The 16,722-nt window shown below is 43.9% G+C and overlaps 4 protein-coding genes across 4 annotated transcripts; 3 read left to right on the top strand and 1 right to left on the bottom strand.

The window, feature by feature from the left end:
- Window positions 1–731: 731 nt before the first annotated feature.
- N7458_008744 (uncharacterized protein) lies at window positions 732–2,105 on the bottom strand (the record flags this gene model as incomplete). Its single annotated transcript, XM_056912126.1, has 1 exon — window positions 732–2,105. One exon carries the CDS (start codon window positions 2,103–2,105, stop codon window positions 732–734), a length of 1,374 nt encoding a protein of 457 aa, XP_056760975.1.
- Window positions 2,106–5,595: 3,490 nt separating this feature from the next.
- On the top strand, window positions 5,596–6,189 carry N7458_008743 (GNAT family N-acetyltransferase; the record flags this gene model as incomplete). Its single annotated transcript, XM_056912125.1, has 1 exon — window positions 5,596–6,189. The coding sequence occupies one exon, from the start codon at window positions 5,596–5,598 to the stop codon at window positions 6,187–6,189; it is 594 nt and encodes a 197-aa protein (XP_056760974.1).
- Window positions 6,190–7,761: 1,572 nt separating this feature from the next.
- Window positions 7,762–8,277, top strand: N7458_008742 (uncharacterized protein; the record flags this gene model as incomplete). The annotated part of the gene is made up of 1 exon (XM_056912124.1): window positions 7,762–8,277. One exon carries the CDS (start codon window positions 7,762–7,764, stop codon window positions 8,275–8,277), a length of 516 nt encoding a protein of 171 aa, XP_056760973.1.
- Window positions 8,278–9,443: 1,166 nt separating this feature from the next.
- Window positions 9,444–9,965, top strand: N7458_008741 (nuclear transport factor 2 family protein; the record flags this gene model as incomplete). The annotated part of the gene is made up of 1 exon (XM_056912123.1): window positions 9,444–9,965. One exon carries the CDS (start codon window positions 9,444–9,446, stop codon window positions 9,963–9,965), a length of 522 nt encoding a protein of 173 aa, XP_056760972.1.
- Window positions 9,966–16,722: the final 6,757 nt, after the last annotated feature.

The following is a 16,722-nucleotide window of genomic DNA, read 5'->3' as shown; positions in this document are numbered from 1 at the left end:
GCGTGCGCTTCCGTGTAGCCTTAGTAGATTTCTTTGGAGCCATGGCAGATTTATTGGCAGGTTGGTAGGCAGGTTGGTAGGCAGGTTGGTAGGCAGGTTGGTAGGCAGGTTGGTAGGCAGGTTGGTAGGCAGGTTGGTAGGGGGTTACGCGTGTAGAAAAACACGCGTTGATGACTTAGTAGATAGTGGAGCCCCTATATCCAATAACACATCGAATATTTTAGTCCGATAACCTATTGGATAATATAATACGCTAATTGAAATGCGCTAATTGTCCTTCCCGGACGGACGAGGGGATAGTCTTGGTGTAATCCTCTATAATTCTGGGAATTATGCCTAGTCTGCCCTGGCTGGGTGCCGCATACGCCCACACACTACCTTACGTATGTTATAAGTCACTTTGTCCGTTGTCGCATCCGAAATATAGGCATACATGCTAGCCATCTGATAGCCTAGAGGGTTGTATCACAGAACAACAATATGGAGGTTCATAACCTTTGCTGCCCAGACTTCTACCACCTCAACGTAACTTGACCGATTTTAAAAAACAGCTGGGGACAACATAAGCATCTAGGGATTGGCTAGGAAAAGGATCGGGAAGCCTTTTGGATAGGTACACGCTCTCGGATATTCCGTTCCCCAAAGTCTTCCACTGAATATCGCCTTTGAAATACTCATAATAGTTTCTACTTGCAGTTAAAGTCGCCTCCGTGTGCGAGTTAACTGAAACTTTAGTGAGATCCTTGGAGTTGCAACTTGCTTGCAGGTCTGATGTACCCCCCACCATGCATCTTCTTCGTAGCACCCTTCAGCCAGCGATTGTGAGAGCTACTAGAATCATAGTAGAGATTGTATCCCGCACTATGCACATTGCTCAGAGTGGTATCCGCATCAGTGAAGTTTGTCAAGACCGTGTTCCCCGTCAACATCCATGACGAAGAAGCATCGAGTGATACGGAAAACGATGCATTTCCATAGCCAGAGTATGCGGTACCAGTCCATGTCGAATAGTTGCCCAAGGTCCAGCTAATTGAGCTTCCATTGTAGGCGACCAAGTCCCCAGTGAGTGACGACTCGGAGATTGTAATCGTAGCATCGGCAGCTGCAGTAGAATCGGCAAAGTAGTTAAAGTCCTGGGTCACCTGAGAATGATTCGCAATGACCAAAATGCCCGACGTAGTATGGATCTGCGATCGTACTAGACTTGCGCTTGCTATCACGTTCCCAAACCAAAGGCCAGCTGCGTCATCAGGAAAGACAGTTAGGCGACAGTTAGTAAAACTGATCTCCGACCCAGACTGTCGAGTTCCAGATGAGAAAATCACAGCACCAGCAAGTAGTCCGGCGGTGAGATCGGATCCATGAATGTCAATCTGAGAACCGTCCAGAAAAGCAATCGGAGCCTGCTGTGCGTAGCCAAGAATATTTTCCGCATAGACTGTTCCTTGGCCGTAGAAGATGGCGCTTCCAATGCCTGCGGTGTGTGCAATAGAGTCGTAGACATAGACGTATCCCTTAGGGCTGTCACCGGCAAAAGACGACGATCGGTATGCCCCAGAGTAGTGACGAAGATTCTTGCCGACCACGGTACCGTAACCAGCAGCATACAATCCATGGGACACCGGACCAGAGCTGTATAAAGACGAGTCCGAAATGTATGCATATGAGTTGTTTCCGTAAACATAAATGTTGGCGGCTCCATTATGGACTGTCACATTGATATTCTCAAGATAGGCAACCGATGCATTAGCTATGTTCACGGCAGCGTTCAGTCCATAGAAGCTTGATTGGTATAAATCACTGGAATAGCCATGCTTGATCACAGTGGACTGAGAGATATTGACATGGGAATCCTCTGTGATTACAACAACGCTGGTGTCGTTTTTGGAAACACTGAGCGTTTTGTGCGAGACCCCCTTCGACGTGTTGTTGTAGAAATAGGGCCCTGTGATTGCGTATGCCTGATATGAAAGTGGCGCATAATCCCAATTCGCAGTGAGTACATTATCTGCTGCGTCTGATTTTAGACTCGCAAAGTCACTAGGATCGAGAATAGTGATGGTGGCTGCGCTTACAGCTGCAAATAAAAGAATGAGAAAGGACATAATTGATGTCTCTAGGATGATGTACATATTTTGCGGGCTATAGACCCCCCAAAAATGCAGAATAAGGCGATGATCTAGCTAGAAGTACCTCCTGATTTATACAATGTGTCCGATGTTAATGCAGCCGCTCTGACTGACTCGGTACACAAATTGTCCACTAAGAATAGGAAATAGTGAGTGAATCCTGACAAGAATTATTTCCCATGATTGTGGGGCATTGAAGTCAGCCATGGTGCTCCATACCTAGACAGTTTTCCCTGCCGAAATTGCAATTCAGCGAAAGCCGTTTCGTGGTGACCAGGATCCATGCAAATGTGAATGATGTGGAGCCGATGAGCCCTGAGATCCGGCATTACAGCAGTGCAAGGGACCGAGTAGACAATGTAGACTAAAGGTATGAACTTATATTGAATATAGTTTCGATCTTCTGGGTAACAATTTGCGTGTTCTGCGGGGTAAAAGAAAGCTAAACAGACCATAGGAGCTAATGAGACTAACTCAGTTAGTTCAGCTCACGCAAATAATGAAAGTCAAAGGCTCGGAGACGGTGGGGGTGGAAACGTTGGAGAGGTCTATCAGGGGGTATGATCTATCAAATCGGCTCCACATCGGCATGGGCTACCCTGCTTCCTACCTCTGGTAAAAATCACCATTCTCCTTGTCCGCATAATGCGTATTGAGACTGTCTCCCGAAGAAATGCCGAGTCGCCGCCTGTTTTGCCCACAAAATATTACGCAACCGACAAATATCAGTGATTCTATGCCTGATGACGAGAATTAAGTGGGGCCGATGGAAATGCAGGCCCACGGCCTTCTGACTCCTGGCGTGTATATAACCCTACTATTGCTATCCCAACACAGTCTTACAATGGGATAGGCTGGACAGTGAATCCAGCACCGTAGTCTATAGTTTAACAGTCCGAAGTCTTGTAAATTCGTTGGGTGAATACCTAGTATATCGAGCGATGGCTCCAGCCCCCAGCATTGCCCACATGGCTACGACAGACATGACCAATCATATACTGCAGTGCTGGATGGATCTTAGCGCTTTCTGTCAGTCTTTGACGCAAAATGACTTCTCAAATAATGGTCTGGACCCTTGCGAGCTGGAATTGGGAAATAGTGCACCCCATACCATAATGCTGACAAGAATGGGAAATAGAGTCGGGCTGTGAAAACCAGGACTTGTTTGCTCACGTGACATTTCTTTCTTCAATGTCGGAACAGCAGAATGGGTGGACCCCTGGGAAAAGGAGATAACGTAATTCCCGCCCGAACCGCGCACCCGGCCGAGTCGCGCACCTAATCTAAAATCGCGTCTTCCTACCTACCTACCATCTTCAACCACCTACCATGCCACCAATTCGCACTGAATCTCGGCCTAAATTGGCTAAGCAAGAGGGCAATATCTTATTAGCTCTACAGGCTATTCAAAAGGGCCAGATCAAATCTCTTCGCGCAGCAGCTAGGCTATTCGGCGTACCTGAAACAACACTACGCGATCGCGCACATGGTGTACAATCTCGCGTTGATATACGCCCAAACGGCTATAAATTGACCCAATTGGAAGAGGATTCGCTTGTTGATTGGATAATCTCTATGGATTCACGTGGAGCAGCGCCTAGACCGGCTACTGTACGAGAGATGGCTAATATCCTACTGGCTGCACGCGGTAGCTATCCTCCGCCTACCGTTGGCAAGAATTGGTCATCAACCTTTATAAATCGACGCGAAGAGATTCGATCACGCTTCTCTAGGCGATACGATTACCAACGTGCATTAAACGAAGACCCTAAAGCCCTACGAGCCTGGTTTACTACCGTACAAAGCGTGATTGACGAGAACGGTATACAAGCGGAGGATATCTACAACTTTGATGAGACAGGCTTTGCAATAGGCCTTATATCTTCGTAGAAGGTAGTTACTAGGGCTGAATACTACGGTCGGAGATCGATACTACAGCTAGGAAATCGCGAATGGGTTACTGCTATCGAAGCAATTTACGCAGATGGCTATTCGCTACCACTATGTGTGATTTTTCAAGGCAAAGTAGCTATTGCTGGCTGGTTTGATAATCTACCACGCGATTGGCGATTTGAGGTATCTAATAATAGCTGGACTACCGATGAGATTGGCCTACGCTGGCTAGAAAAGCTATTTATCCTATCAACGAATTCGCGCGTACGCGGCCGCTTTCGGCTTTTGATTCTTGATGGCTATGGTAGCCACCTTACGCCCCAATTCGACCGATTATGCGCAGAAAACGATATTATACCTCTTTGTATGCCTGCGCATTTATCGCATCTACTACAACTACTAGATGTTGGCTGTTTTGCGTGCTAAAGCGCGCGTACGGTCGCTTCGTAAGCGATCTTGCGCGTCGGGGATATAATCATATCGATAAATTCGATTTCCTAGAAGACTACCAACGCGCGCGGCAGGAAGCCTACCAATCAAGCACTGTTCAAAATAGCTTCGCAGCTAGTGGCCTAGTGCTAATAGATGCAGAAAGAGTGCTTTCGAAGCTTAATATCTCTCTACGAACTCCGTCACTACCAAACAGCCGGCCAAGCAGCAGTTCTAGCTAATTCACACCAAAAACGCCTAGAACGGTAGCTCAGCTACAGAAGCAAGCTAGTATGATGAAGGATCTACTAGATCGGCGGTCAAAAAGCCCTCCAAGCCCGTTCAAATTAGTGGTAGATCAGATTCTCAAGGGCCACTACCTTTCGCTACACACCCTCGCATTAGCTATGCAGGATAACGCGAATCTACGCGCAGCCAATGAGAAGATCGTCAAGAAGCGCAATCGGTCGCATAAGCGGATACCCTGCCAAGAGGGTTTGACCGTTGAAGAGGGCCTACAGCTAGTTGCGCAGCTAGATTTGCCAGAAGAAGCACCGGTGGTAGAATCGCATACGCAAGGCGAATTGCCTATTCAGGCAGATCGGCCGGCTACTAGGGCTCCGCCTAGGTGTAGTGGGTGCTGGGAGATTGGCCATAAGATCAACCGTTGTAAGAATCGTCAGCAGGAGTAAATTCAATGCGTTTTGATGGAGATAATTAATTTTGAAATTCCGTAGTCTGGTTAGGTGCGCGACTCGGCCGGGTGCGCGGTTCGGGCGGGAATTACGTTACTAGTTAAACACCCGCCTAGCTTAGTCATCTTTTTGCCCATACAAATTGCCAGCAAAGGGGCATCGTAGCAATTTAGACTTGTTGATATCCGATTGGTGCGCAGTATGATTTACTAAGCAGTATTCCGACTTTCAATAGGGGCTTGGCGAGTGCCAAAAGCCTCCTGAACTTCCAAAAGCGGACCCCGACTGGGGCGTTGACTTGAAAATTGCTTTTTCATCTCAAAAGGAGAATGCTATAAATGGAGATCACCCTAGCAGGTCTCAGCACGATTTCTCCAAATCCGACTGATTCAGAAGCTTCTCTTTTTTCACATAATCATTGTTGAACAACCTTGTTCTCTGATTCCACAATGCATACAGCTCGTTTAGAACTGGTCCGTTTGGCGGCTCATCATCTCCCTGGATACCACGCAATTTGGTCAGATCCTGTTGCGACCCGATGGAGTCCCCACGGCCGCTGCGAAACTATCGAGGCTAGCGAAAAATGGATGTCGGAGCTACTGCTTGATGTGAATCCCCTAGGAGAGAACTACGCCGTGTTACTACGATCCAATATCAACCTGATCGATGAGCTACAAAACGATTCCGAATCTGATCCAGTACTTCAGCCGGGTGGCTTTCTTGGATGGGTCGGAACTTGGAAGTCAGAGCCAAACCCCGAAGTGGGCTTCATTTTCCATCGATCGGCATGGGGTTTTGGATTTGCGACCGAAGCATTGAATGCCTTTGTTCAGCTATACTGGCAAGAAAAGCCACAATTTGATATCTTTGAGGCCTACTGCGATGCCCAGAATGAAGCCTCTATCAGAGTTCTGCGGAAGTGCGGGTTCGAATTCGTGGAGTCTATCGCGGGAGATTATGTTCTTCCTTGGATGGAGGCGTCTCTTCGAACTAGTCTTCGGTTTCGGATGACTAGGCATGTTGTTGGTACGACCGTAGCCTAAATTGCAGGCACTCTAGAAGCTAGGTAAGCTCCCCCTTCCTGGGGCACCCAAGAATGCATGTTATACTTCGCGAAATCTGGAGATCTCGCCGACTGAGGAAGATCCGTGGATTCTGTTTTAATGACTAGCCGTCAAAACCGAATTTCTGCACTTGGTATGGATGCTCTTTGATGCTAGCTCCTCGTGTAAGTGATGGGATATCTGCAAGGAGTATGTGCGCTAGTCTCTCCCAGCGAGTCTCGACACGAGAACGATAGCACAGTTGGAGCTCGGATGGAGTGATGATGCTCTCCATATGACTACTGTCGTTGGCATGTCTTCTGCTTCTTTGAAGATCATAAAATTCTAGATTTAGAGTTTCCGATACTCCCATTTGAACATCTCCTGTCTCCCTCTGTGCTAGCGTTAAAATACGCCGCTAAGTACTCTAAAACCTACGCCTCCCAACAGCTCTGATTTATTAAAGTTGTTATATTTTCCCCTTAGACAAAGCAAGTGGGAGATTGAAATGAAATTCTATCAGAGATAATAAGATCTTTTGACATATAGAGGGGTAATCCGGGAAAAAGTGAAAGCTCGAGTGCAGCATATAAAAGGCATCACCAACCAAAATGCAGGAAGACCGGAGTAGAACCCCGAGAGAATGGGGTTGCTATATTAATGCGCCATCTTTTGCGTGCCTAATAGTGGTAGCTTTCGGTTGCTTGTATCTATCGAGTGTTATGCAGCCCGCTTATTCCATGTCATTTTAAAGGCTAGCTGGTGAGGCATTAAAGGTAGACTAGGCTCGACTGCTGCGCTCTTGATTTAGGCCATATTTTGGCAGACAAACAACATTCCTATACATAATTACCAAGAAACTCTCGGGTGCTTTGTATTGGCACTATCGCGTGAACTCCTGATGCGCAGGCACGGTCTCCGAGGTCGCTGAGCAGAACGTTCAGGAAGAGAGCCGGAATCATCATACGGCTAACCGTGTCATCGTATAGTTCCTTACCTGGTAGACCGCGCAGTTAGTGTGACACGGGAAACGGCTACTGATTTGCCCGCACTAAGACTACTCTGCAAGACTAGGTCCCGATAAACTTCACGTGATAACTGATGAGCCTACAAGAACTAGGGGAAGGAGGACGTGGAGAGATGTGTATATTAGAAGATATGAACATACCGCCGAGGGTGGTTAGCCAGCTAGAAGGTTCTAAGCAAAGGGTGTTGAAAGTAGCAAACAAGTAAACTCCTAAAATTGGAGAGCAGTAAGATTCCAGAGGGAAAGTTTATATAACCCATGCTACTGCAAAATACGACCATTCAACAAACATTTGTAGGGTTTAGTCCGTGGAACTCAACGAGAAGGGGAAGAATGTGTCCCGGTTTCTCATTCCTAGCCCTCGAACGGCATTCCATCCCCCTTATTTTTTCAACAGCCATACGTCCTCTTTGCCAATGTCTTTATATCGCAGTTGCTCCCCAGATTTTACGGAATCTTCGAGGATAATTATATTCCATCCAGGACTTTGTAAACTCTACAAGATTCTACTTCCCATCTACTCCTTGTTCTCAAAACTTTACAAGATGCGTTGCACCATCGCATTTATCGCTTGTATTGTGGCTACTAGTGATGTGGCTACCGCGTTCAAGACCGATGGCGACCCCGAAAAGGGTAACGAAGGCCTCAAGAAAATCTGCACACATCTGAAGACCCAGGATAAGGGCTGTGTTCGCTACACTAGAGGCTACGATGTTACCGGCGTCCTCACCACAGTCACCCCGAATGTCAACGACGAATGTGCCTGCATCGAGGAATGCATCAAAGCTCCAGGCTTCTGTGATACCTACGTCTGGAAGTACAACGACGAGGGAACACGCCGCACTTGCACTTTGTACTCCAATTTTAATCTACCCTCCAATGTCACGGTCGTTTACGATGAGCCACCTACCCCTCCTAACCAGGGATATGACCCTATCTCAGGAGGCCCTACTCAGGTCGGGGCTTTAGTGCCTAAGGCCACGAAGGCCGGTGGTGAGATTGATGAAGGTGCTGTTTCTGGTCCTGTCTGGCAACTCGAGGGAGGAGAAACACAGTGCTAGTCGAGGTTAAGGGGCAATCATCTACCGATGTCGTCGTTAAGGTACTGCGAGGTTTATTGTGCCGAAGCTACAATATCTATATGCTATCTATCTCGTATAATTCAGCTTGCGACGTGGAATTCATAATAATTATTTAATATGGCTTGTTATCTCTACTTATCTTCAATGAAAGTAGTAGTATACATGTTCGATAGCAGAATCAAATGCACACAAACAAGGGCTTATACCTATTCGTGTTGCTATCCCGATCTACTTAAGTTTTCGTCACGGACGCGAATAGATCACGACGTCGGACTTTGCGTTGTCTCTTTGTATCCATTGGCCAAAATATTATCGTGTCTAGGGCTCTTCACCCACTATTTCTCGGTTAGGTCATCCTATGATCTATCATATTGGCTATTGCACTATATACCTTCACCTCACCGTCCTGGACTCATACAGACGCGGGAATAATAGGATTATCACATTTCAATGGCTGCCATAGTCAGCGGCTGCGTACTTCGGGCGTGAATCAGAAGCGTGGAATGATCTTGACATGTTCGGAAGCCTGCTGTCATATTGGAATGCTGACTAAGTCTAACCATTACATAGACCTTTGAATAAGAACGAACAATATGCAGGCGCAGACAAAGGTAGCAAAGAAGTCAAATACGTACTAGGAGAAGCACCTACCCCTGGCTTGCCGTCAGTCCCGACGCAATACAACAACGTTGTCCAGGTTTCGAGGGGATATGTATACCTTCTCTAGGTATAAATGCGACTAAAGAATGTGCCGAGCCTGGGAACAAGTAAAATTATTCAAATCAAATATCTCCGTAGGGTTACCGAGATTCTTTTCTCATGTACAGTATTGTTTGTGATTGTATAGTTTATGATTGGTGGATAAAAGGCCCGGGTTGTTAGGGTACCATTTAGTGACCTAACTATGTAGATCGCTGATTGGTATTGACAGGTTACAATTCCACCATTCCATAACAATAATGTAGCATGATCACCCAATAACAAGATTTAACTGAACATATCCAGAAAAATCCGAATCACAGGTCCCTATAAGTGCCTCTAAATCTGCCCCTAGCGCTGTTGATTGAACTATAGCATCTGACTACAAAACTATCTTGAGCCACTGCCTCTTAAGCCCTGAGACGCCTATTACACGTCAATACAGCATGCATCTAGTCCGATTTGTGCTCTTCATTGTGCTCCCATTGGCCTTCGCTGTGAGCCCACAATATTCTGTGCATTTGCCTTGCTCTACGACAGACCCAACGGAAGAGAATTATGTCGAAGCTTGTTTGCAAAAAAAATATTGCCCAGGGCACGAAGTAGACGAGAGACTTCAAGGAAAAATATTTGCAGATTTTCTCGAAACATTGTATGGCGAGAAGAATGTCAGCAAGGCCTTCGAAACCTACGTCGATCTCAACGTCATCGAACACGACCCAGATGATACCCAAGACCGTGACGCTATTGTTGCGAGGTTATCACAAATCATTCCTTTCGCAAATATGACCATCCTGTCATCGAACTTTAACAATAATATCGGCCTGGCGCACGTGAAAGTGAATGAAGATCCAGAACCAGCCGCTCTCGCAGATATTTATCGCATGGAAGGGACTTGTATTGTTGAACATTGGGATGTTATCCAGTTCAGGCCAGCGAACTCCATCAACCCAATTGCCATGTTCTGATTCAGAAGTACGCACTTGGTCTTTTTGTTATAAAGCCTCTGCGAAGCATACCATATCGACGTGCATCGCGTTGTGTCGCTTTCAAATTGACAGTTTGGTTTGCATTATGTTTAGTGCTTGAGAAATTGATTTCTATTATCTGTTAAAAGGGCCAGGGTAGATTCCAGTTGAAACATATTCTCAGAACCCTAACAAAAAGGAGTATACACCTAGCCTAGGTGGAATTAGGGTTTTCTTAAGAAAAGGGAAAAAAGTGGGGAAGGGGCTAGGTAGATTTAATTTTTCGTAGGCTAGGTGTAATTATTTCCGGACTTTATATCAAGCTAAAATTTTAGGAAGTTCTAAACTATATTAAATCTAGTTATATATCTAATTTCAAGATTATAGGATATCTAGATAGGGTATAGTGAGTTTTTGAAATTCCGTAAACTTTTTTAATAGGGCCCGGGCTAAGAGATATCTTATATTAAATCCTACTCTATATTATCCCCTAGTGTGTCCCGGAAGTCCATTTAGCGCATTTCGATTAGCGTATTATATTAGCCAGTAGATTAGCAGACTAAAATATTTGAAGTGTTATTGGATACTACGGTTCCACTAGCTGCTAAGTCATCAACGCGTGTTCTTCTCTACGCGTGGCCCCAAACCAATCTGCCATACAATCTGCCATACAATCTGCATATAGTCTGCATATAATCTGCTATACAATCTGCTATACAATCTGTCGGCATATGTGGCCTGTGGGTCCAGATAACTAGCCAATTTGAATTCTGCCTGCTTGCTAAGCAATCTTACTGGTTTTACCGCGGAGAAAACACCATCTTGTTTACCCCTCTCTGATCTATCAATTTGATCTTCAACGATCTCGTCAACATTGCCTATCTAGGCTGGAGAACGCATAACACTCCAAAATGACCTCGGATGTTCCTGATTTCTCCATGTGATATTTGCTATGTACCTCATGTTATAAATCTGCCTTATTTACTATCTAAATTGAACAAGTTTGACATCTCTTTTATCACGGGAAGAATTACCGGGCATAGTAGACCATCCGAATCAACTTTCTACTGCTTGATTCTTCTGTCTGATCAGCCGATTGTGTTCTATCCTGATTAGTCACTCTTCCATAATCGTGGCACTAAGACTAGTGCGCACGAACGATTTCTATTACGGCTTTATGCACCAGACGCAATTCCAACATATATTAATCCTAGTAACTAGATTAGGGATAGAGCGTCTCTTTAACTCTACTCGGGATATCTATTATTATTGACGAGGGTCTTTAAAGCTAAAGACTATCTAGGATATTATACTATAGATATATACGATAAGATTCGAACTCTAAGAGGAGAAATAGCTCATACTATAGGAGCATCTCTTATACTAAGAGATCGTAGTTATACGTAACTTTCCTCCCGTGATTATTTAGCTGTAAGGGAACATTCAGTTAACTCCTCTATCCGAGTACGAAGAGAGTTGCTTGAATCTTGCAATTCTGATAACATAGTAAACTTACCATACGGGAGAAGACTCAAAACTTCCTGGTAGCGATTATATAGAATACTGTATCTTGGTCGGTCAGGGAAGAACAGATCCTGATATGAATAGATTCGTATCGGCGTATCGTACTGTAGCTTCACCACAACAAGAACAAGGCATTCTTTATACAGTACTTGTCGGATAACTCGGTGGTGTTGTGTCGGGAGATTTTCGTTTTCCATCGGCAGTAAAATCCACACCGTTCGTTCACATAGTTGAGTCATCAATGACATCGTACCCTTTCACACCTTTGTGACGTGATACTCTTTTTCGATATTAGCTAAACCGAGAGATATTTCTCAGCTTTCGATTACAGGGAGTCTGCAAAGTTTGAATGCAGTCGTTTAGTGCAAGAAAAAAGGGCAGTAGGGTTGAAATTCGCCGACATTATGGGGATATTTGAGATAGGAGAATATTAATCTTGGATAGAATCAGTTTAGCTAAAACTCAAAATGTTGCGAAGGTACTCCACATTTTTATTATGCTCTCTTAGTACATAGACTTTTGACATTTCCCTTTCTTTTAGTATTTAATAGACATCCTAGTTGCTCTTATGCCCAGGAGAGGCTAATTCAAGGTAATAAAAGACTGTACCTACGAAAAACTTTTATGGGATTCCTCGGCATTGGTTAGAACAAGGCTGATTACTTAACTACAACTACCCCTTAAGCCCGGATTGACTCTTTCAATACCGAGTCGGGTAATAATATAGGCCTAAAGGCTAAAGATATAATCTCATTTAGCTAAATTTCGATAGTAGTATAGCAAAATATTTTAGTTGACCTTGACAGAGACCAAAATTGCTAGTGATAATAACAGTAGTTAGGTATTTTATCTGAATGAATCAGCTGTTTTAAATGTCTTGGAATGTCCAATGAGGGTTTATTATACTAAAATATGTGCCTATCCACGTGTTTATAGTTTTGGGGATGGCTCGCACTGGGGGGATAGCTATGGGCGACTGAGAAATATGACGCTATTTAAGCATATTAAAACCTTTTTCGGTGACATTAAGACTCAGGGTTTGCAGGTTGCTTGAAGACGAACTAGAGATGTCTCCAAGAGTATTTTATCATCACAACAGTCATTGACCGGCCATCACAAGTTCTTCGTAAAGTTATTGAAGAGCCCGTAATTTTGCCCAACATAATCACATCACACTATTTACTATTCTGCTAGGAAAATGGGAGAGTAACTATACTATTACTGTCACAATCATCAGAAAAGGATATTATTTTCATGCCAGAAATACCTAGATAGACCTTGGATTATGTGTTAAATTTAATGGCCTTAAGACGGCTAATCGACTCGCCCGGAAATATGTAGATCAAAGTGTAGTCAAAAGGAAGCTGATATCGAGACTGAATAGGGAGTTAACGGCTTAAAGGGGGTTTGCAATGTGCCTACGTTGTTTTTGAGGAAGACTATAGATTGAGGCTCTAAATTTCTCGCTCATAGTATAACTTCAGGAGCACTTACGTATTATTGACTATAGATAGCTCTGCTTACTCGTATAGTTAGACAATAATCATCACACTTGTACCTCAATCCGGGGTCCAACTTAGTGATAGGTCCGGGTAAATAATTTCAGAGGTACTATATATTTTGTTAAGGCATAGATTGTTGGTACTATTAAGGCAAGCAGTTACTAAGGTCTAGAGGAGATAAGATCTTTAGTTCCTAATAGTCACTACTAGTATTACTAGATATTTTGAATTTGCTATTTTCCTGTGCTTAGGATTAAACCTAGCAAACACCGTTTGATACAAATCTATTTACTCCCTATTCGGGAAGGAAAAGCCCTCCAAAACTCAAAAAATAGCTAAACAATTAGCCGGACTAGCGACCGCACCTGGTATATTACAAGGCTTTGGAACAAGTTAGCAATGTACTATATGACCGAGAAGGATAGAACATACTTCGCTGCTCACGAAAAAGGACCACAGATTGATTTTCTCACAATACTCTGCTGCCCGTTCTAAGTCGAATAGTTCTCCGAGAGGTATTCCCTATCCAGCCAGCAGAACGTCGTGTATATACTAGTCTTGTTTAGATGCTGTCTCTCCTATTAGTACTAGATATTGCAGTGAGTTATAGCGGGTCCTCGAAATACACTTACGCCAAACTTCAAAAGTGATACTATCACCAGCAACCGCTAAAAAGTTGTTCTATATCTACTCGAGTATTTCCTCACTCTGCACAATTCCACTAGACTGCTAGAGTGTGCTAATTTTAGCCTTGTCCTCTAGGCTTAGCTTCTGATAAGCTAGGTTAAACCTAGTTCGAATGAAAAGGATATTACCGAATTTAATTTCAGTTTCCTAAAACTTTGTAACTTCCTTCAATTGATCTAGAGTGATTGGATATAGACTCAAGGGAAGTAGGTTAAAATCAATCTTCTTGACACGTCGCTACCTCTCGAAATCAAGAAGAATACCTCGCCCGACGATGCCGGTCTTTTCCTAGTTTTGAATTCTATTCATATTTGATCTGATGGATTTGTCTTCGTTGAAGAAGTCGTCCAGAGTTCGGTCGTTGTAGAATTGTCCTGTCTTTTGATCTGCCTAATAGCGGAGACCGTCCTATTGCGTGCTGCCTTGACTGTTGAAAGTCCAGACGTTATCGCAAACAATCCGGGGAAGTTTGGCGTATTGCTTTATCTCAAACCCCTGGCGGCCAATTATATTACTCTTGGCTAGTGCATCAAGCGGTAAGTTCAGCGAGATTATTTCTCCTGTTTGGATTTCTTCCTTCGCCTGCAGGACAATATCTTTAGTCAGGCGGTTAAGCGTTCCTCGCTCATCGTTAGAGCCATAAAGTCCCTAGACCGAGTAAGGAGGATCACCATTACGCAGGGGAAGTTCTAAGAATAGAGGAATAGGGCTCGACATAGTATAATATTATCAAAGGAGTTTGATCGTGCTGTTGGTACATTTACCTAGGTTACTAGAGACCCGGGCAGTGAGTTCCCGGAAGCTAAATATATACGAATCGTGATATAGGTCGGTGCCTTCCTTGAAAGTGGATATGTTTTTCCCGAGATACGGGCTAGGAAAGTATATCATAGGATAATATGTCTCCAAAAGTTAAAAGTGTCCAACATTATTCGAATTATTAGTACTGTACCTTAATAATACATCATTGAAGCCTTGCTCTTGAGATTCACTCGACGTCGGGCCGATAAAGCAGTGCACCGGTATTTAGTGGCAAAAGAGGGGGAAGGGTAGCCTCCGCTTTAGGGAAGTCAAACTTGCACAAGTAGCTTTGATTTAAACCAGACTGTCTCGTCGGTGGAGACTTCGCCGGAACTCTTACCCCAGTTAATCGAACATTCCGAACCTGCGACCTACGGAGTAGGATTCGAACTTGCTAACTAGAGGATCCTCGGAGCCTAGTTTCATGAACTGGCTCTATTGAGGTCGAATCTGCCAGATTAACGGCCGGAACTCCGGGTTTTCGGCAAATCCTGCCCTATAGATCATACGGATCTTCTAGGTAATAGCTAAAGCTACAGTGACTATGCAAAAGTTTGGACACCCTAGGACCTATATTGACTTTATTATATAATATTCTGCCTACACTAGCACTTCACGATATCGATCAATCTTCAGAAACCTAGCTCCCGAAACCCAGTAGGCTCTAGAAGCACCAAAGTTGGTAGACTGCTAATATCTCATGATAATATCGTGCTGTATACATCTCTACGTATTCCTCTCTACGAGATTTGGAAAGTAGTACGTGACTATCCTAGGCGGTCAGGGAGTAGGTCCCGAGAGGGGGTCTAAACTTTACGCTTATTGTAGATGGTCTTCAACGTCGTCTACTATACTCCAGTCCTATACACCATAACCGGATTAGTACTTGTTAGGAACCCCGAGCTAGAGTTTTATCTTATAGGTTTTCGAACCCCACTTTGGTAATACCGACGTTTGAGTTTGACATATTTATTTTCTTTTCTTTTTCTTGAATTGATACGAAGCTAGGGGTCGTCGCTTAATACGAATAATCGGAAACCGCTCTTGTAGACTACGCTGATCCTTACCATCTACTAGGGCCTTTATGTAGTTGTTAGGAAGGATTTGGTTGAATACAAGTATATATCGCTTATGTTGCTTAGCGTCAGCGTCTGCCGTGGCACGGTGCTTTTTTGACTTAGACCTAGAACTAGAACAGATTAATTATCAACATTTCTATGATTGATGCAGTAATCTTATTTAGCGGGGCTTGTATTGATTAGTCCACGGAGAGGACTACCATAAGGGAGCAAAATTTGGCAAGGATGCCTGCCTACCGGGTCTTTCCCTGCTATATTTTTTTCTTTGATATCTCTTGGTCCTCTGCTTATTGATATAGCTCTATAAAAGTTGCTGAGTGAGTTTGGGTTTGGCCTGAACTACGCCCGGGACTAGGTAGGCTCGGAATAAATCGGCGATGATCTTCGGGTCTCCGAAGCTTGAACATCTTGTAATTTCTTTTTTACTAGCTCTTCAGACTAATTATATTAACGTGTATTACCCAGTCCCCCGAGGGGTAGTCGCATAAAAACTTGAGAATGATGGCCTCCATAGCTGTATGCATTTCGAAAGATCTATCTAGATTGTAGGGCCGGATTTGCAATCCTGCAATTCAAATCCGACAAGTTATTAAGTGAGGTTTTTTTTTCATCCTGCTTCTAAACGAAAAAGATCTCTAAGTGGGTGTCAAGATAATAGCCGAATGTGGTTCAACGACGAACTCAAATTTCCTGCTCGTTCTCTTAGGGCATTTCCGAAAAGATGAAATTGGGCATAACTTATGTAGTGTCGACCCGAAATTACTATCTATACGCCCAAATTATGCTAACTAACAATCCAGTCTCAATAAGAGTCTCTTTATAGGATGTACTATTCTTCTTTCTGAGCGATATACATTTTTCTGCCTTTGGCTTTCTGTCCTTTTTCTCCCTGCTATACTGAATATATGTAAATCTCGTTTTTAAGATTCTAGTATCAAATTTAATACGTTCTAAGGATATTTGCCGCTAACCCTAGAATGTCGGTACCGTCGAACGTTTAGTATAAGCAAACCGAAAGTACCTAGAATCCTTCTGCTACTACTTTTATAAGCCTTTCTACCGCGGTCCCTATAGGATACTCAAAAACCAGCTTAAGGAACGGCGTTTCTATAGAGAAGCGCTCTCCTCGGGTAAACTTAGAGCTAATACAAAAACGGCTATATC

Source organism: Penicillium daleae (genome assembly GCF_028827525.1).
Source record: "Penicillium daleae strain IBT 16125 chromosome Unknown utg000008l_segment0_segment0, whole genome shotgun sequence".
In the NCBI taxonomy this organism is placed as follows: Eukaryota; Fungi; Ascomycota; class Eurotiomycetes; order Eurotiales; family Aspergillaceae; genus Penicillium; species Penicillium daleae.
This window is presented reverse-complemented; position numbering and strand designations above follow the sequence as displayed.